The sequence below is a fragment of the Mesoplodon densirostris genome, chromosome 10 (assembly GCF_025265405.1).
Source record: "Mesoplodon densirostris isolate mMesDen1 chromosome 10, mMesDen1 primary haplotype, whole genome shotgun sequence".
In the NCBI taxonomy this organism is placed as follows: domain Eukaryota; kingdom Metazoa; phylum Chordata; class Mammalia; order Artiodactyla; family Ziphiidae; genus Mesoplodon; species Mesoplodon densirostris.
Window position 1 is genome coordinate 35,562,985 of NC_082670.1, and position 19,959 is coordinate 35,582,943.

The 19,959-nt window shown below is 53.8% G+C and overlaps 1 protein-coding gene across 2 annotated transcripts in view; it reads left to right on the plus strand.

Moving 5' to 3' along the window:
* Positions 1 to 1,385: 1,385 nt before the first annotated feature.
* Positions 1,386 to 19,959, plus strand: part of KCNK5 (potassium two pore domain channel subfamily K member 5) — a 37,052-nt gene continuing 18,478 nt past the window's right edge. Inside the window, exon 1 of one of the 2 annotated variants that reach the window (XM_060109965.1) lies at positions 1,386 to 1,613. In XM_060109965.1, coding sequence (XP_059965948.1) covers positions 1,428 to 1,613 — 186 coding nt within the window. In that variant the 5' untranslated portion in view covers positions 1,386 to 1,427. Of the gene's footprint in view, positions 1,614 to 10,314; positions 10,370 to 19,959 lie in introns of those variants that run through there. The other variant, XM_060109967.1, reaches the window with a different exon arrangement.

Consider the following 19,959-nt stretch of genomic DNA (forward strand, 5'->3'; position numbering starts at 1 on the left):
TTTGTATATTGATTTTGTATCCTGCAACCTTACTAAATTTGTTAATTAGTTCTAGCAGTTTTTTGGTAGAGTCTTTAGGGTTTTCTATATATAATATCATGTCATCAGCAAATAGTGACAATTTTACTTCTTTTTTTTTTCCAGTTTGGATGTCTTTTATTTCTTTTTCTTGCCTAAGTGCTCTGGCTAGAACTTCCATTGGGTGTGTGCTTTTGACAAATTCATAAATTTATTCACTCCATTGCACAAATGTTTGAGTGTTTGCTATATAACCAGCACTGGGGATGTCATCAAACAATCCAGACTCCACCCCCCAGCTGTCATCATTTTAGTGTTTTATATTAGAGGGAATTTATTGCCAGGAGGAAAATAAGACCAACAATGGGGATAAGGAGTGTGTGTATGTGAGTGTGTGTGTTTATGTGTCTGGGGCAGGGTGTTTGCAATTTTAAATACGCTTGGGAGTATGAAAGACATCAAGTGTTTCCTGTAGAATTGTAGTGCGTTTGTGGGGAGGGATATGAACAGTGCTGCCTCTGACTGCTCTTTCTCAGATGTTCACCAGGGCAGGTGAGACTGGGGTGAGAGGAAGGAGTCACATCTTTGTGACTGGTTTAGTTCCTGATATCCTCTGACTTTCTCCAGTCCCTTTCTAATGTCCTTTCCCCAGTCTTACAGGAAGGCGTGTGAGACAGAAAGACTGAGAATCAAGCTTTCTTGGCAGAAACATCAATAAATGAAAACTGGCTTATAATGAAAATAACAATAGCAATAACTTCCTGACCCCAGTCATTAGGTACACACTCATTTTAGTTAATACACCAGCACTAGTAAGAAACGTGAGTCCAAGAGACCACAACCCCTCCAGGCATGCGGGGCGCGTAGCCTACCCTGGCGGCGGCCCTGGGGAGCGAACATGGTCCGCAACTGGTTCCAGCGCGCACCTAGCGGTAACTCTGGGCCCAGCCGCGGGGCCTGCACGGGGCGGGGCCTGCACGGGGGCGGGCCCTCAGCGGGCCCCTCCTCCACGGGCAGAGCGCACAGGCCCGGGTTAAAGAGGCGCGCGGAGGCGGGCGCGGCGCACACTGCTGTGGCGCGCGGAGAAGCGGCGCACGTGTCTCCGGGAGTTCGGCCTTGGGTTCACCCAGCTGCTTTAGCCCCCGCGGTCCAGGGTGCCCCCTCGGCCCCCTTGGTGTCCGCCCACCTCTGGCCCGCGTGAGGAGGTCCCGCACAGTTCCCTGCGCTCGTTGGGCCAACTTGCAGGAGCTACTGTGTCGGTGGAGCGGCGCCGGGTTGAACCGGGCACTGCGCATGCGGAGCTCCAAATTCAAACAGCTGTTTCCAGAGGCTGGAGGGCGGGTGGGACCGGGAGCCGCTGGGGTTAGCTGAGGCATTCTCATTCTCCAGGAGGTGGCCTCTTGGGAGCCATGGTGGACCGGGGCCCTCTGCTCACCTCGGCCATCATCTTCTACCTGGCCATCGGGGCGGCGATCTTCGAGGTGCTGGAGGAGCCGCATTGGAAAGAAGCCAAGAAAAACTACTATACGCAGAAACTGCATCTGCTCAAGGAGTTCCCGTGCCTGGGCCAGGAGGGCCTGGACAAGATTCTGCAGGTGAGCTGGAGGTTTAGGAGTGCTGAAGGGGAGCGCCTCGCAGCTCTGGATGACCCTCACTCCCTGTGGGTGGTCCCGGGGTGACCGGAGAGAATGTCTCCCCATGAGCCTGACTGCTGGAATCTGCCGTTCACCCGTGGGCGCAGGAGTCTCCCACGCGCGCGGAGACTTTGGAACCCGGTTTGTTCGGAGGGAAGAACTTGACCCCCGGGTGAACCAGGGCCCGCAGTGGCTCGGTGTGGGTGTGCGGGTACCTCCCTGGTTGGAGGAGGCTGTGGGGCGGATAAAGGCGTTTGTCTTTCCTTGGAGACGCTCCCAGAGTTCGGGAGACCCTCCGGGTGCCGCCTCCTCGCGTCTCTACCTCCCAGCTCCGGGGCGAAGTGCGGCACCCGGCCGGCTTTTTTCGGCGTTTCTTCACCAGCCCGGCGGAGTGGCGCGAGGCTCCCCCGCCCTCGCAGGTCTCGGGAGCGGGGGTGGGGGGGGTCCGGGGCTCTTTCGGGCCTGAGCCCCGGGGATGCGGGGTGGTGGCTGGAATGCTGGGGACGCGCGCAGGCTTCCGGGAAAGCTTATCTCGCGGAGACATCCCTGAAGGGCTTGGAGTTCAGCTTTGTGAAAGTAACAGGTTGAACAAAAGAACAACACCCGGAGAGTCCCTTTTCGGGGGACGGGGCGGGATGGGGGTGGGGCGGCGGGCAGAGAAGTTGTATAGAATGGGAAGTGGTGGGAGAGTTTCTCCTCCATGTTGGCATTGGTTCATATGCCCTATGCATGACATTGATCTCACGTGGATAAACTGTGGGGCTTGTTTGGGGATCGAAGACTTCTACCCCAGTTTCTCGAAGGTTCTTGGCCTCAACCATTCACGCTTCTTGGCCTGCAGTGATGGCCTCCCTCCAGTGGAACGACCAGACCTGGGTAAGAGCCCGTGAAGGCTCTAGGTTGTGAGGTGGAGTAGAGATATTGTCCAAGGTGTTACATTTCTCTTGGGGTAAAAGATGCCAGAAAGGAAGTTTGGTGAGAAACAATATTTAAACTACTGCGGCTCCCCAATCCTTTATGGCTGTGTAGTTGTCTCTCATTTTTCTGGCCTCAACAGCCCGTATGTAAAATGGGAACAAATGTGAAGATATCTTGCCTGGGGTACCCCCTTTTTGTCCCCAAATCGACGGACATTCCCACAGGTGAGCATATAGGTGCCTGCTAGCAGCCGGGCAAATAAAGACTTGTTCTCTTAGGAGCCAGTGGAAGGGGAGGTTTAGGCCAGAAGGTTGGGCGTTGGATTTTAGTGGAGACTCTCCTGTCCGGGAGCAGTTCCCAGGGCGGGGGGCCGTTGGTAGGTGAGGCTGGTGGGAGTATGAGCTTCAGAAGGGAGTGGGGTGTTTTAGCTCCTGATAGCAGGAGTTCTGGGCAGCTCCGCCTTCCTTGAGATGGGTGTCTGCCCTGTGTGTGTGTGTTGGGGAGGGAGGGTCACTTTATAATTTCCCTTGAGGAAACAATTCCTCTGGAGAACGCGTTGTTGTTTACTTGGCTCCAGGGCTTTGTTTAGAGGGGGAAGAAGGCAGGCGGGGATGATAAAGAATCGAGCTGCCCTCGAAGTGTTTGCCTCTTTGCTGCTTCTCCGCTACTGCAGGGGAAGGAAGGAAAGAATTCAAGGCTGAATGTGGGAAAATAAACTTCAAAACATGAGGAGAAGGGAAAAGGAGGGGGGGGGTCGGGGTGAGGCAGCCGGGTGCAGCTGGTGGTTATAGCTTTGGAGGTTAGGCAGCTTTCTTAAGGTGTCTTAAGCTTTCTTAAGGAGCAAGCAAGATGCCTGGTATTTTGAGGTCCTTTTAAACCCGCCAGCGATAACCCCCCAAAAGCCGGCAGGTAGCTTTAGGAAAAGGATTTGGGGATCAGGCCAGTCTGATTTGGAGGTGATTATGGACAGGCCTGTCCCCATCCCCAGCCAACCTCTCAAGCCATCTGCAACTTGGCGAATCCCCTCCCTTCATAGGAAGAACCCCAGAAATGAGAATGAACCAGTGGAAGCTTTTCGCTAGCATCACTTTCGGTCTGCAGAAACCTGCCTGGCTTCGCTTGCTGATCTGGGACTTGGGGCACTGCTGCAGGCCACAGGAAATTGGTTTAAGGAAAAATGAAAACTCAAAAATCTTCTTTCCCATCTGGCTGCTCCTGCATTTTCCACTGAGTTCTGTGTTTTATCAGGTTCTGAATAATCACCTTTGTAATCCTAAAAAAAGTCCCTCAGTTGGGAATTCCTGGGGTAGGGGCCCACCCCCCGGGAAAGGCTGTTGGAAGGGGGTGGGGTGCAGCCTGGGTTGGGGTTTTTCTTAGAGTGGAAATTGTGTGTGTACTTTCAAAGGCGTGAGAAAGAGAGTTAAGGCACCTTTCTTTAGATCTCTGGAAATAGTCCCTGAGTTGTCAGGTGCTTCCTCCCTGTTCACGCTGTGGTTGAACTGAGGCGGAGGCTGACTTTCAAAGGCTCAGCGCCCCATTGGCCTCGGACCACGTGGCCGCCCCTCCTTCCTGCCTTCAGAACCATCCTGAACCCTTTTGCTCTCAAGCCTGCTCCTCCAGGTGCCGGTGACCCGCTCCCCCAGCCTCGTCCTAAATTGCAGAGGCTCCCATAAGTGGATTTGGCATTGACCAAGCGCCTAGCGTGTTGGGCGCTGTAGGGGGGTAATTGGCATTTTATGAGAGGGCACAGGCTGGTTTTGCCATCCGGCTTGGCTATTTACCCATCAGACCTTTTAACTTTGCCTCTCTTTCCTCATCTGCAAAATGGGGGTCTGGGGAGGGTCAAGTAAAGTGGAAGCATTAGGCGTTGGGTGTGTATAGATGAAACTGAGGAGTGCGAGCCTCCCTCTGCTGCACACATTGAGGACACGTTGACTAGGGCAACTTGCTAGGTGCTTTACCTGCATTAGTCAGGTACTCTTTACAGCACCCTTACGTGTTCAGATAAGGAAACTGAAGCTCAGGGGAGTTACCAGGAGGGCACAGGCTGGGGTGGGACCCAGGCAGTCTGCCTCCAGAGCCTGCTTCTCGTACACCCTTGCCCTCCCCCTTAGGCATATGAAGCTGTTGAATGGTTGGTCAGTGAGCTTAGTAAATTGGTTCAGCTGGACTCTGGTCTGCTGGGAAATTCTATTTTCTCTTTCCCCTAGAACAGGAATGGGCACGCAGGCATCTCCTGTGTTGTGCCTGGCTGAGCCACACCTCCTCCCTTACTGAAATAAGCAGCAGTCCACCCCACCCCACTTCTCCTTTGGGGTGCGGTAGGGGTCGCCCCAAGCCCTGCCTTTCGCTGGCACACCCCATCCCTAATTGGGTTTTCTTAAACTGCTCATGCAGCTGACCTGTTCCCGGAAGCCTCTTGGATCCTGCTGGCCTCTAACCTGCATTGTCCTATTCTGAGGTTTTCCATGGGTGCCAGACCTCTCTCCTTTTATTTCCTGGGCCCTTCGTACTCCCCTACACATGTTCCAGTCCATAATAATAAGGCTAATTCCAGTTTTGAGGTTCTGACATCCTGTTATTAACACCAATCCTCCTCCTAAAATTTTAAAAAACATAACTATGGATCATGTAGTAAAATTACATCTGACCAAAATGCTCATACTGGGCACATGACTTGAATTTTGGGGGGAACCGAGGGTTAACATGAAAACCTCTTTTGTTTCAAACCTTGCTGGAAATTGGAAAGCGCACTGGTCCACTTAACTGCCTTTGTATGTAAAGGGAACACAATAGATCTTTTGATTATCCAGAATCACGGAGGCCTCTGGGTCATTCATTTGAAATTGAACTCTCACTGTCTAAGACTGCAGAAATGGAAAGTGGAGAAGTTGGGTTTTTGAAAGGAAATAGAAGAAAGAAGTTCCTTCCTAAAGGCTCATTTTCTTATTTATGTTCCGCTCAAAGCTGAGGGCAGCCAAAACAAGAAAATTCTCAAATCAATAAATCTGCTTTAGTTAACTACTCTGGTTAGTTTTAACAGTTAAGGTGAATTTTTATTGAATCGTTTTGAGAGTTTTACTAGAGTCCTTAGGATGATTACAGATGGCACAGTAATAGAGGCTTATTGAGGGTAGAGATTAGCAAGTGTTGAAATGTTCTAGTGGGGGTGGGGGAGTCCTATAGGAGGGGGTGTAAGGGAGGTGATGACTGCTGCTTCTAAGTATTTTCCTCAGGTTTTGCTCTATTTATAGTCTGGCATTTAAAAGAAACACAATCCTCTGGTTTTGGATGCTGTGCTTGGCTGGCTCTGACCTCAGGCCAAGAGCTTTCATCTTGAACTTGGTTGTTTGCTGTTAGATTGGCCTCAGCCTCTGAACTCTTTATGTCTGTGGGGTCGGGGGGAGTGGGGGGCAGGGAGGTACCAGGCTTTGGAGAACAGAGAAGCGGGGCTCCTGAGACAGAACCCCCAAGAGAGTCTTTGTACAAATTGAGATGCTTCATCTGAGTGGTCCCTCAGGAAGCACTTGATTGGCCTGAACTGGGGTGATAGAGAGAGGTTGGATGAAGTAGGCATGTGAAATAGGTTCACCTCCTGATGTTCCTTTTGGGGAATGGAGAAGGTAGAGGTGAATCCCCTTGGAGATTTTGCTGAGAGTCCCTCTGGACCCCTGGAATAAGTGGAGGAGCCCTGAGCTGTCGATCCTCCCCACAAGGGTGGGTTGACATGGATAAAAGGACATGCTGCCCTCAGCGGGGATCTTTGTCCACGTGCCACTCGCCTCACTACTGCAGGCCCCTTCCTGTTGCTGAAAGAGTCACCATCCAAGCACTGGGTCATGCCATCACATCACCCTCATAGGTTGCTTAGAACAGTGCTTGGCACATAGCAAGGCTCATCACGCGTTAGCTGCTGCTGCTACTCACCTCCTAGATGCCCCTACTATGTGATGGGGCCATCCACGCACAAGTGTAGTGAGCATAGAGTCAGGAAGACCTTAGTGTAGGAGAAAGGTCAACTGACTTTTTTTTTTTATTATAGTGAAAAATACATAACAAAGTTTACCCTCTTCACCTTTTTTGAGTGCTGTTCAGTAGTGTTACGTATATTCACATTATTGTGAAGCAGATCTCCAAAATTTTTTCAACTTGCAAAACCGAAACTCTAGACCTGTTAAACAACTCCCCTTTCCCCCTCTCCCCAGGCCCTGGTAACTACCGTTCTGCTTTCTGTTTCTGTGAAGTTGACTACTTTAAGTATCTTATAAGTGCAATCGTACAGTATTTGTCTTTTTGTGTAAAATGGTGCATCCACTAAGGAAGACCATATAGCGGTTCCTTAAAAAAATTAAAAATAGAACTACCGTATGATCCAGCAGTTCCATTTCTAGGTATATATCAACCACCTTTTTCAAAAGCTAGAGAGAGAAGGGAGGATAGGCTGGTGGATCTTTCTTCACCGCAGCCCTCAGGGAGGTGTAAAACTGCATGATGGTCCTGTACTGCAGCCAGAGGGCAGAGGGGTGAGGGCCAGATGACGAAGCTCTCTGGGTTTAGCCAAAGAATTTGAACTCACCAAATTTTTGCAATTTTCAAGTAGGGGAGTGAACAGCATTTCAGAAAGTTTCCTCTTCCTTCACAGCAGTTTGCAACTTAAAAGAAGTGGAGTATTCTACTCTAAATTATCGGCTGTTTCTGTGGGCTGATCCTTTCACCCTATGGGTGTTCTGATAAGGACGCCTCCTCCCTTTCTCCTTCCAATGTGTCGGAGTGTGGGTCTTTCCCCCAAAGCCCACAGAGCTCACAGCACCTCCCCCAAAAGACCCCACCCACACTCCCTCACACCCAGCTTGCCGTTAGGGTACCTCTGTCTTCCTTCCATGAACCCCTTGGGAGGTCCAGGTCTGGGTCCCCTCCATTTGATGACCTTCCCAGATTATACCTTCTTTGCTCCTTTAGGTAACAGTGCGGGTAGCGTGCTCTAGCTCTGTACAGCTCTGCCTGAGGCATCTTGGCTTTCTGTGAGCAGTTAATCTGGCCCCCAAACCTCAGAGACCTGGGCAAAGTGAGGGGATCACAGAGGGGTCCCTCCCTGCCAGCTGTCACTTCTGTGTGCACTGAAGCCTCAGAAACCAGGTCGGGCTTTAACCCTCGGGAGCTCAGTCTAGCTGGGGAGAGAAACAGGGCCACGGTGGTGAAATGAGGAAAAATGTAGCCCTGGTGCCCAGTGATGGGTTGCATATGGTGAGGCTGGAGAGATGGACGAGGGTCAGCGGGCCTCAGAGGATTCGGTTCCTGTGTCCTGAGGCCTGTAGAACCCTGTGGCCTGTGGGGCATCTGGCTCTGAACAAAACATAGCCCCTGCCCTCAGAGAGCCCCTACTCTAGAGAAAGACAGGTGAGGAGCTTGTTACCTGACATTGGTAGGTACACCTGGAGGTTCCAAGCATGTACTGTTGAGAGATTAACTTCTGCTCTTGAACTTAAAGAAGGGGGACTTTGAGGCAGCCAGGAGGGATGAATGGTGTGAGCTGCAGCCCCTGGGAGCTCTCTGCTGAGTACCTCCCATGTGCCAGGCTGGTTCTTTACCTGTATCTCGTTGAACCTGTCCTGTGGGTGAGGTGTTAACTTCTCTGCCCATTGTCTAGGAAACCGAGGCCAAGGGGTTTGCCCAGGGCTACATGGCTAGCCAGAGGCTAAAATTCACCCTTCCTTGCTGACTGCAGAGCCTTGGGGCCTGACCAGGAGTGGAGGTAGAACCAGGAGGTAGAAGTGATGGGAGTGGGCAGGGATTGGGGGCCGGAGGTGGGGGTGATTCCAGCTAACGGTTACTGAGCACTTGCTTCACCACAGGCAGTGGGAACTGTTTATGTGCATCGTCTCATAATCCTCACAACAACCCTTTGCTGGAGGTACTCTTGCCAGCACCACCTCAGGGCAGAATGGATAGTTCAAGTTCACTCATTTGCCCGAGGCTGTACTGCTAAGAAGTAGAAGATTGTGGATTTGAACCCAGAGCCCACACTCTGAACCATTCTGCTCGATGTGAGCCGGAAAGGTGGCAAAAACAAGGAGCAAAGGCCTAGAGGTGGGAAAGTGGTGTCTTCAGAGCCCTAGGGTGCATTGGGCGGTTCTCTGTGTGACTGGCTGATTACTTAGCCTCGGGGCCTTGAGCAAGTCAGTCTCCTAGTCTGTGAAATGGGACAATAGTTCAGTATTGCCCTCATGCCTGCAGAATCCACATAAATACTATTTGACTGAGTGCCTGACACATGCAACTAGTGATTTGCTATGTGTTAGCTGTTCTCTGACACCCCGTCTCTCTAGGGTTGAGGGTGGGGTGATGCTGTTCCTGATGCCCAGTTCAAGCCCCACAGTATATTGAGCTCCCAATTTGGAGATGGAGACACAGATGATAAAACCCACCAAAACTCCTGGTGGAGTCCCCACCATTTTCCATTTCCTGCACGTTCACCCACCCCCTCCCTCAGTGGAAGGTGTATTTCCTCTTCCCTTCCAGCAGAGCCCTGCTCCCTCCTCTACAGAAAGGGGACGAGGCTTTCTCTGCTCAGTCCCGGCTTATCCCAGGCGTTTGTTAAACCTCTTCCCTTCCGGAGGATTCCTGGGTCCAGATGGCCTCATGGGTGTCATCCCTGGAGGGTGGTCACACAGGATGTGGGGTCAGAGTTGTGCTCTCCCTGGGGCCAGACACCACCCATCTCCCCTCTCAATAGGCCCTTGCTGGCCAGGTCCCTTGGATTGGCTTTGAAGTGTCCATTCTGTTTTTCCCCTCCTAGCTAAATATTTGGGTTTCCTGCCGAACTATTTAGGCAGTATTGTGTACTTCTGGCTGTTGTCACCTCCCATGGCCACTGTAATCTGGCTAAGGTTGCCTAGCTGACACCTCCCATTAGGGAGAGGCTTGCCCCCAGGCTAGGCTAGAAGCTGTGTGGGGAGGGGCTTACCTGGGGGATAGGGCCAGCTTGGCTGTTCCTGTAGCCTGGTGGCTGGCCCTGTGGGTTGCCAGGGGTCTTGTAGGCCACAGCAGCTGGGGAGGACACAGGGGAGCCCCTCCCTTTGTCTGTGTGACCAGTGCTTGGGGCTGGAGCTGGGGCCGGGAAACCCTTATCTGAACCACTGTGCAGGGAAAAGCTGATTCTAACATGGATTCTGATTCTCCCCACAGTACTGGTTTGTGCTGTGTGACCCTGGTCAGATTTCACTTCTCTGGACTCTGCTTCTTGGGAGTAAGTTCAGCCTTTCATTCAAGAAGGCTTGGAGAGCCTGTTAAATTAGGCCCAGCTAGACTGCAGGAGCCCTGTGTGGGCAGGGCCACGTCTCCCTACCCAGTTCCTAGCTCAGTAAGTGACTTGCTCAGAATGTGTCTGTTGGGCCCCCGGGTGCCCAGTGGTGTGCCTGGCTCAGACGGGGAGGCCAAGAGTCATGTGGACCTTTGGGTTGGAGTCTAGTCATGAGGGGCCCAGCCTCCTGCAAGGTCAAGGTGGTTACCTGGGTGAATTGAGCCAGGCCGGGCTCTGGCCCCAGAGAACAGAAGGGGAGCGGCTTTATCAAAATTTACGCCCATTTCCTCCTTCTAGCCTTCCAGCCGCATGAGGCGGTGCCAAGTTGCCTGGTGGTCAGCCGCAGGCTTTAAAGTCACACCGCCTTTGCAAGCTGCACCCTGAGCCCCTGGCTTCATCAGAAAGTAGGAGTGATGGTATCTGTCTCTCTGGGCGCGAAGACCACTGGAGAACCCAAGAGGAAGGCGCACTACGAGTTCACCTTTAAGACCAGCTCAAGGTTATCTTCTCCCTTTTGAGGGACTTTATAGAACAAACAGGTCTGCCTCTCTGGGTCTGTTCATCTCCAGGAGTCCCCTTACGCCTTTTTCCCCTGGGATGAACAAGGCCTGTCTGCGTGAGCATGCCTAGCAGGCCTGTCCTCCCCGGGGTAGGTGGTTTCTGCTTTCAAGGAACTTGAGAAAGAGCAGAGACCCAGTCCTTTGTGCAGATATTTACCAAGCACATACCATGTGCCCAGGCCTGTTTTGAGACCTGCTGTAAAGAGGATGAGCCGTCCCTGCCTGTCAGGGAATGTCCTCAGACCACGTAACGCAGAAACGGCGAGGGCACGCGGGGGTGGGGGTGGGGGAGCAGGAGGAAGGCCAGGCTGTTTGTAGGGGAGAAGGGTGTGTTCCTAGCCCTTGGGCGTGACTGCAGCCTGCAGGCATTAGGCCTTTTCTACCCCATGGTGCACCCCTTGGGGCAGAGCTGACTAGGGACGTTGGCACCAGGGGTTGGAGCAGGAGTGTTGTCTGCAGCACCTGGGTGACCTCTAAGGAGCATGCAGATACCCAGGCTTTGCACCCTCCCCGCATCCCCACCCTTGGCCTTACCATGGGTCTCTGCAGACCCACTCACCTCAAGTGCCTTCCTGTGCCCTCTGTGAGGTCTGGCAGTGAAATGTCATCCCTTTTGCTATATGGGAAAACTGAGGCCTGGTGAGAAGCTGGGCCAGACCGTCTCTAGAACCAAGCTTAGGTTAAACTAGCTCTGCTTGCCCAGGTCCAGAGCCTTTCTTCGCCAAGCTGTTTGTTACCCCACCTCTAATCCCCTTTTGAACAGCCTTTAAATCAAAATCTTGCTGTGTGTTAGGGCACAGAGCGCTTCTTTCACTTACACTAAACTGGCCTGAGTTCCTAAACTGCCCCAGCACACCCTTTCCTTGAGTGCCAGCTTTCCTACCCACCAGTGAGTTTTTCTGAAGTAAGAGGCAAAGGTTGAAGTTGTGGTCAACCATAGGCTCAGAAAAAAGGATTTTTTCTAGGCCCTTCAGAGCCTGTGGCAGAAGTAGTCTGATGTCTCCCCAGGGAGTTTCCCCATCACAGAACCCTGCTCCCCAAGTGTCTGAGCCCAAGGAGCTGTTGTTGGCTGGTTTCTTGGAGGCTGGCAGGGATGGGGGAGGAGGGTCAGGCTCTGGGTACCACTCCTGGCAGCAAATCATAAAATGTGAGGCTGAAGGGAGCATAGTGGTTATCTAACTAGCCTCCCTTTACAGCCCTGGAGCCAAGGCCTAGACCTCGGGAAGTTATGTAACTTTCCAAGGTTGCTGTGCTCACCAGGGCGGGGAAAGTACATTAAAGGAGTTGGTAGAGCTAAGTGGGGCAGTTAGGGAAGGCTTCCTGGAAGCAGAGGCCACAGGAGGTGAAAGGTAGTCAATTACTGCCACGGCAGTCAGGGATCCTGATAGAGCGAGATTGGGACTCTTGACTCAGAAAACCCTCCATGGCTTCTCCCCCAGACTCAGAGCCAAAGTCCTTGCAGCAGCCCAAGTGATTTGGACTCTGTTCCCTGTGTGGTCTTGCCTCTGTCTGGAGCCCTACCCTTGATCCTGGCTACCGACAGGAGGCCATGCCCTGAGGGTGGGGAGGCATTCTAAAACCCTGCACACTCACAGCAGGATTCAACTTTTACCAAGAATTCAGGTCTATGTCCACTGATAACATAAGTCACCCTGCAGGTGGAGCAGAGGGAGGTGCTCCAGCAGTCAGACCACAGCAGTGACTGCAGCTGGCACTTGGTGAAGGAAAGGCAGGTGGGGGCCATCCCACACCCCGGGGACTCCCAGGAAACTCATTTTGCAGATAAGGCAACTGAGGCGAATAAGTTATTCAAGGTCACACAGCTAGTTAGTGGCCTGGACCCAGGCCTTCTGGGTCCAGAGCCAGAGCCCTGCCCCACTTAGACCCCATGGTGTCCTAAATCAGCACTTGCTTTCCCCTGTGCTGGGCCACCAGCCCCTCTTAGAGACTGAGTTTTCTCCTCGGGTCCTATTGGCTCCAGCTCTCCGGGAGCGGGCTGTGCATGCTTACTGACCCTGTGCTGAGAAGTGCTCTCTTCAGCTTTTGTGGATTCTGACACTGGTAACTGTTCTGACCACATTGACCATATATAGGTTTGTTTGCTATTCTCAGCGTGAAAAGTTTTAAAGCAGGACAAACGTGCGTTAGGTAAGTAGGTGCCGCAGCTCAGGGTGGAGGCCATCAGCTCCATCCCTGCCCTCCAGCCTGTTCCCCTGGCATCCTTACGGACCTGTCAGGCTCTGACCCTTCACTGCAGTGTTTGTGGGTCAGGGGACCCAGAGACCGAGCTCTCGAGAAAGAATCAAAGACCTGGAGTAGTGAGGTGCAGTTTAGTTTGCCTCTCGGCTCTAGGGTTCCTGTCTGAGTCCACACATTACCTGCTGCCGCCCCAGCAGCTAAACCCACACTTGTGACACGTCCCTGACTTGGCTTCCCCAGGGCTAACCCCTAGCAGCGCTGTGGTCTGCACTTTGGGAGGGAACAGCTTTCGTCCTGCCTTTCTCCTGGGGTGTAAGCGCTGCTCAGATCTGCCTGCATGACTGGGGACAGACTGGCTACTTTGTAGCATGCTGAGGACCCCAGGGCAGGCCCTTCACGGACTTGAATGTTGATTTTTGGCTTGGGTGCTCCTTGAGTCTAATGCAAGGTTCTTGTTCCTGCCATGCCCCCGGGTACAGGATGGCACCTGTTCAGACCCACTGGAGGAGAAAGAACGGCAGCCCCATCCCCTCCCCATAGCTCCTGTTCAAATAAAACTCTTGCCTCCCGGGGCGAGGAATGCATCCTGACAGTGTTGGCTTTGGAAGGGTGCCCTCCCCTCCTCAGCATCCCGCCCCCTTTGGAGCAGCGGGTGGAAGGGCTGCCTGTGGAAGGGCTGCCTCTGGCTGAGGGATAGTGCTGAGTGCAGAGCATGCTGATGCAGTAATGTCTTGTCAGCACCCCCCGGGGAGCAGGAAAAGGGAGGGTGTCCTGATTATCAGCTTTTCAACACCCCATCCCCCAGACTCCAGCCGCAGCCCTGAGATCTACTGATGAGTGGCCCAGGGACTGGGAATTGGAAGACAGAGCCAGGTCCTGGGTCTGGCTCGGCTGACTTGCTGTGTGACTAGACCAGGTCACTGCCCCTCTCTGAGCCAGGGACTTGTTCACTAAGGCCAATTAGACTCTTAGCGCCAGCTGTATGCCCAGTGCTGGTTCAAGGTTGTGGGAATTATGAGACGTATCAGACGTTATCCTTATCTTTGAGGTTGAGGCCGGGCCCTGCGGTGTGCATGAAGGATTATTAAATAGGGGTGCAGCATGTTGTAGGGGACTCGTGTGCTCCAAGGTAGAAACGTTGCCATAGGCTGGGGCCGCCCGGGAAGGCTCCCCTGACCCTGGAGGTGGCCTTCTTTTGAGCCCCATCATTCTCTGGGCTCCTCCTTCTCCCCCACGTCAGAACACATTGCACTGGGGGTTGTGCCTTGTCTGCACTCCTTCCCCCTCCCATGAGGCCTTCGACTGTGCCCCATTGGATCCCAAACCTCACACTGTGTACGAGGGTAATGATTAATGAACATCCGAACTGTGAAGCTGTGTCTCTCTCTCCTTTGGCCTCTGTCCCACCAGCCCCCAAAACCCAAAGGTAGGACTACCAGCGCCCACCTCCAATCTGGAAAACTCCTGCCCCGGGCCCTTCCCACGGGGGCCACGCCTGGCCAGATTCTACCCCAACCCAGCAAGCACTCTGGGAAGGCCCCCCACCCTGCTGCCCGTCACATGCACGGGGCACATGAGTGGGGACGCTCCGTCCTCTGTTGGGACAGGTCGATAGGTTGCCTAGGGAGGTGCGTCAGCGTCCCCCCTACCCTCCCACACCCCTGCCCCGGGCGTGCACCTGTCTGGACCCAGGGCTGGCTCCCCAGGGCTGGGGCAAGGCAACTTCCGAGTCATGAGGGGACACTTTTGGGTCCTGCTCTAGGAGGTTTCTGTCTCCACGATGCCAGGGCTTCAGAGTTCATAGGTCTCAGTCTTGGCACGCCCTCTCTTTTTGGAATGCTCCAGGGCTGAAGGCTGCCTGTGGCCAGACCCACCATCTCTTCCACCAGCTCTGTGTTGGGGTTACTGTGTACGTGTCTTACAATTTTCTCTTGCCAAAGCCGGTTTCTATCTGTGTACACACTCTCCACTCCCAGCCACCACTGCACTGCACACAGGTTGATCCCTGCTTATCGAGTGACCTGGTAGGCTCTGGCCTGTGGAGTAGGAGACCCTCAGACGGACCAGCAGGGGCACCTACTGGGGCCCTGGGGGCAGGGGTGGGTTCACAGGGCTTCGATTTGGTGTTTGCAGTGGGGCTATGAGCCAGACTTCAAGTGAGACAAAGACAAGACGGGGGTGAGAGCAGCGGGAGACTCTAGTTTCATGCATGGTGCTGTGTTAGCGTTGAATAATTGAAACTCGACGTGAAAACAGAAGGCGGGCAGCGCTGAGCTGGAGGCAGGGTTATTGATGCCTTTTCTTTCTCTGCTCCCCTAGTTTTCCGAAATGCTGTTGTATTGCTTTTAAAGCAAAGAAATAGAATTTTCTGAAAGGGTAAGATGCATGCATATAGCGTCAGCCACTTCTACACTGGCTTTTTTTTTTTTTTTTTAGGAGTTTATTAATTTATTAATTTATTTTTGCTGTGTTGGGTCTTCGCTTCTGTGCGAGGGCTTTCTCTAGTTGGGGCAAGTGGGGGCCACTCTTCATCGCGGTGCGTGGGCCTCTCGCTATCACAGCCTCTCTTGTTGCAGAGCACAGGCTCCAGACGCACAGGCTCAGTAGTTGTGGCACACGGGCCTAGTTGCTCCGTGGCATGTGGGATCCTCCCAGACCAGGGCTCGAACCCGTGTCCCCTGCATTAGCAGGCAGATTCTCAACCACTGCACCACCAGGGAAGCCCTACACTGGCTATTTTTAATGTGCGAGGTTCACAAAGCACAAATAAACATGGTTCTAACGGCGCAGACTCCGAAAACTAGTGTCGCTTCTGAAATTGCTAAACAACGTGTTATTTTTCAGTTTATCTGCCAGAGGGGTGGCTTCCTGGGCAGCAGTGCTGTTGAACACTTTTGAGGGGAAGGGTCTCAAAGACTGGGGAAACCAGGTGGGCTTTCGGTCTGCAGACCAAGAAGTTTGAGATTGGACACGATCTGATGGTCACCAAGAAGACAGTGTGGTTCCCCGGGAGAGGCCTGGCAGAGCTGGGGGAGTCCCAGGGGCTGTCCCCAGTGTTGGAGTCAGTGTCCCCTACAAGGGAGGAGATCCTCCAGAGGCCCACGGACAAGTATTGTCTTAGCCTCTGTGTATATCCAGCTCTTCCGACTCCTGTGGGGGCCCAAGGAGACTTTGCCGTCCTTGCCTTTTGGACTGACAAAAGACACAAACACAGGAAAGATTTGGGACAGCCCAGGACCATGCATGTAATTCAGAGCCCAGAGCATGCTGCAGACCACGGCCAAGGCTTGGGTGAATCCAGGGGTCCAGGGTAAGGCAGACCCTGCGTAGGTAGGATGTATTGTGTTTGACTGCATCAGTATGGTAATTACCACCCACAGGTCCCTAATTAATTTTATTTTAACATGATATGACTAACTATTGTGGCTGTTTAATTAAAATTAATAAAGTTTGAATTTAGCTCCTCCATGACACTGGCCACAGTCCAAGGGCTCAGTAGCCACATGGGACTGCTCAGATAGTGTCCCATCAGCACAGAGAGTTCTCTTGGGCGGTGCTAGAATGCTGATGGAATCTGTTGAGGTTCCTAAGGGCACACTGGCTTCTCTTGGTGCCTAGTTAAATTCCATCCTGCTCTGGGGTGGGCGAGGTCAGAGCTGGCCGGCAGCCTTGGAGTGGGGAGCGTGATGTGCCGAGAACCCGAAGTGGGGGTTGCCCCGTCCCACCCCCTGGGAAACCTGCAAGCTCCTCTGAGGTGAGCATCCCCACCGGTCCGGTTCACAGAAAGCGCGGGTTGGCCGGGGTCTGCTGACTGCCCTGCCCGCTCTGTCCCATCAGGCTCAGATGAGTGTGTATTTAGCAAGGACTGTCCTGGCCTTGCCTTGGCTTGTCTGCTGCTTTCTTGTGCTGTCTTCCTCTGTCATTGTAACTCCTCCCATCTGTCTGTCTGTCTCATTAGACCCAAGGCCCTCTTGGGCAGGGCCTGTGTCTTTTTCTTCCCTTATTTTGCCTACATCAGGGCACAGGACCGGTGCCCAGCAAATTCTTAAGGAATCATTCGACATGACTTTGAGCTGCGTAATGCGAGGAAAGCTTGCCCAGGACCCTGGTCCCATCTTTCCTTGGGTTAACTTAGGTGGGTAGATCTGTACAGGGGTGTTGGTGGGCTGGTGTCTGGCCAGATGTGGCATGTGTATCAGGCAGGAATGGCTCCAAAGAGGGGAATGCCCAGAGCCTCGAGGTGGGAGGGAAGGTGAAGGGAACCCTGTTGCCATCTTGTCCTCTTGTCCCCCTGCTCTTCCTGGGAGGTGACCCATGGGGCAGAGGGCAGGCCATATCCTGGAAGCCCACTGCTAGATCTTAGGTTTAGCCCACAGTAGCCCAGGCCTGGTGGCCGTCTTCAGCAGATGCAAGGGCAAATGGACCTCCCTGGATAAGCCTGAGAAGTGGCCACTCCAGCTGCCACTCAAAGTGTTTCGTGGGAAACTGGGTTCTGCAGGGGGACAGGATGCAGCCACTTGAGGAACGGGTCTCGCTCCCCTGCTGACCCTTGCATGACTTAGAAATCTGGTGGCATTTGCTTTCCTGTCTCTGAGCCTCCGCTGGCCACGCACAATGCACTGGGAGGCTGGGGGAAAGCCTACCCCCAACGGCAGTGGGTGTTTAGAAACTAGGAGTTCAAAGTCAGGGGCATCTCTAGCTTTGCTGGTGCACCTACTTCACACTCTTCACGTTCACATCTGCTGAGCCTTTGGACCCATGGCCGTGTGAATTGGTGGGGAGACAGCATTACTCCCGTTTGATCAGTAAAGAAACCGAGGTCATGACCTGTAGGGCTGAGGAATAGCTAACGCTGTGCAGGCATGGGTGTCAAATGTTCCTGCACGCTCCTAGGAAGGTTGAGGGCTGCCAGAGCCTGGGTGGGTGTTAGGGGGCTAAGCAGCCTTAGACAATGCTCTTGTGTAAAATCGCAGCCTGGCTGAAGGGGAGCGAGAGAATGTGTGTGTTGAAGGCCTGGTCCTGGTCCTTTCTGCCTCCCGTGTTTCACAATGGGGCTGCCTCAGAGTCAGGACTCTCCTGATGCGCCATCGGGAGAGTTTCCATTTCCTGTGGCCCAGCCTGTCCCTGGTCCTGGGCCCCAGGTTGGAGGATGGGAGGTTTTCCTAACCCCCCCCCCCCCGACCCCAGCACCCCTCACCTCAGCCCAGCCTCTCTGTGCGAGGAGGGCTCACTCTACTTTTCCGTACCTTCAGCACAAAACAGCTCTGTGTTGCTTCACCCTGGTTATGCCCCAGTCAGCCGGGGATGGGAGATGGGTGGGGGCCTGTCCCCGCAGGGTGGAAAAGCTGAGGCGGCTGTGCCTTTTTTTTTTTTTTTTTTTTTTGTGGTACACGGGCTTCTCACTGTTGTGGCCTCTCCCGTTGCGGAGCACAGGCTCCGGACGTGCAGGCTCAGTGGCCATGGCTCACTGGCCCAGCCGCTCCGCGGCATGTGGGATCTTCCTAGACCGGGGCACGAACTCCTGTCCCCTGCATCGGCAGGGGGACTCTCAACCACTGCGCCACCAGGGAAGCCCTGGCTGTGCCTTTGTGCTTTTGTGACAGCGAAGGCAGGGGAGGCGGGTGGGGGGCACCGGTTGCATGTATCAGGCTCTGTTCCTTTCCCACTGTATTTGGGGATCCCCTTTGTATCTCATCCCTGTGACCTCCAGATAGGGGCCTTGGTGGCCAGAGCCCCTGGTGCAACTGGTGTGGTGAGAGGTCTGTGTCCGGCTGTCTGGGGCTTGGGGAGTCTGCACCTTAGGGCACAACCCCCCTTGCATCTGGCCGAGTGACGTTCACAGTTGTCACCATCGTGGTCTGTCTTGGCTCTTGTCTCTAGTTGTGACTCAGTCTTCCAGTGGTGAGATTTGATCTGGGATTTGATCTGCCATTGAGGCAGAAGGCTCCCCACCCTGCACACAGTACCATCCACCCCAAAATGCCTGTGCCAGTTCGCTGGTCGTTTCTTGTACAATTTATTCCAGAGACGATGGAGACCAGCTGTTGTCCGTCTCCAGCTGGAGACTGAACCAAAGGAAATGGGCTTGGACTGCAGCCGCGGGTATTTAGGTTAGAGTCAGACAATAAGGAAGGGTTTTGTGACAGGTGGTTGGCCCTCAGGAGGATCCTGCAGGGGGCTTCGTGGAGAGGCACGGGCCTTGGGTCATGCTTGGCGGCAGCAGGGCCAGGTTTGGGGGGAGCCGTGGTTTGTAATAAACAGGCCGGGAGGGTTACGTCACAGGCATGGCGAGACTCCGCTGCCGCCTCTCATGCAGGATTAACACCACCACCTAGTATCCCCCGGCCTGTTTTCTTCTCTTTTTTTCTTTCTTTCTCCCCCCCCCCCAATTAGTGAAGAGGTTTACAGTTTAACCATCTGCTCGTCTTAAACAAATTATAATAAATGGGTAGACTTAATAATCCCTTATCATCAGAACCCTAACCTTCAAGGATAGGCAATTATTACCCGAAGCTGCCAGCCACAGGTGAAGGGAGAGGGGAAGGAGCAGGTGGAGGGGTCCCTTTTTTGGGCCCTTGGGTGGAGACAGTTGGACGGTGGTCTGGGGTGCGGTCCTCTGCTGGATAAGAGGTGAGGGTATTGGCCACATCCTTCTCCCAAGGGCGTGGGTGTACCCAGATGGGATGAATGTGGTGAGGCTGCGGGCAGCTTTCATCCCGTGGAGGGGGAATCTGGGGGTGTCAGTTGCTGGAGAGCCTTGTCCTCAGGAACCCAGCAAGGGGGCCCAGGGGAGGCGTCTGTGTCCAGAGGAACAGGGCTGGCAGCTCCCAGGGCTCAGGAGAGCTTTATGGAACAGAGCGTCGTTTTTCCCCTTGGCTGGAGGAGCCACGAAGCAGCGGCATGCATGGGGCCCAGGGTGTGGGGCGGACCTGTGGCCCTCAACCCTGACACCCATCCTGGGCACCCCCTCTCACCGCCTGCCGGCCTCCTTCCTCAGGAATCCTGATGGTTCCAAAGTCTGCCGTGCAGCTGACTCACCAGGGCTAGGACCTCTGGTGACTCTGGCCTGGCAGACAGGTAGGGTGGGGTGAGGTGAGGAAAAGGCACTGGGCAGAGAAATACAAAGCCATCACCCCGGGTGGCCACACCTGCCAGGACTGCCCACCTCATCCAGCCAGAGCCCATGTTAAATATAGCACCAGCACCCGCCTTCACCCATCTTCGTGCCCCGGAAGGCGTGGTTGTGGAAGGCATACATCTCAGAGACTGAGTCGTCATTTGGCAAATATCGAGTACCTACTGGTGCCAGGTTCTGTTCTGGGAATGAGGG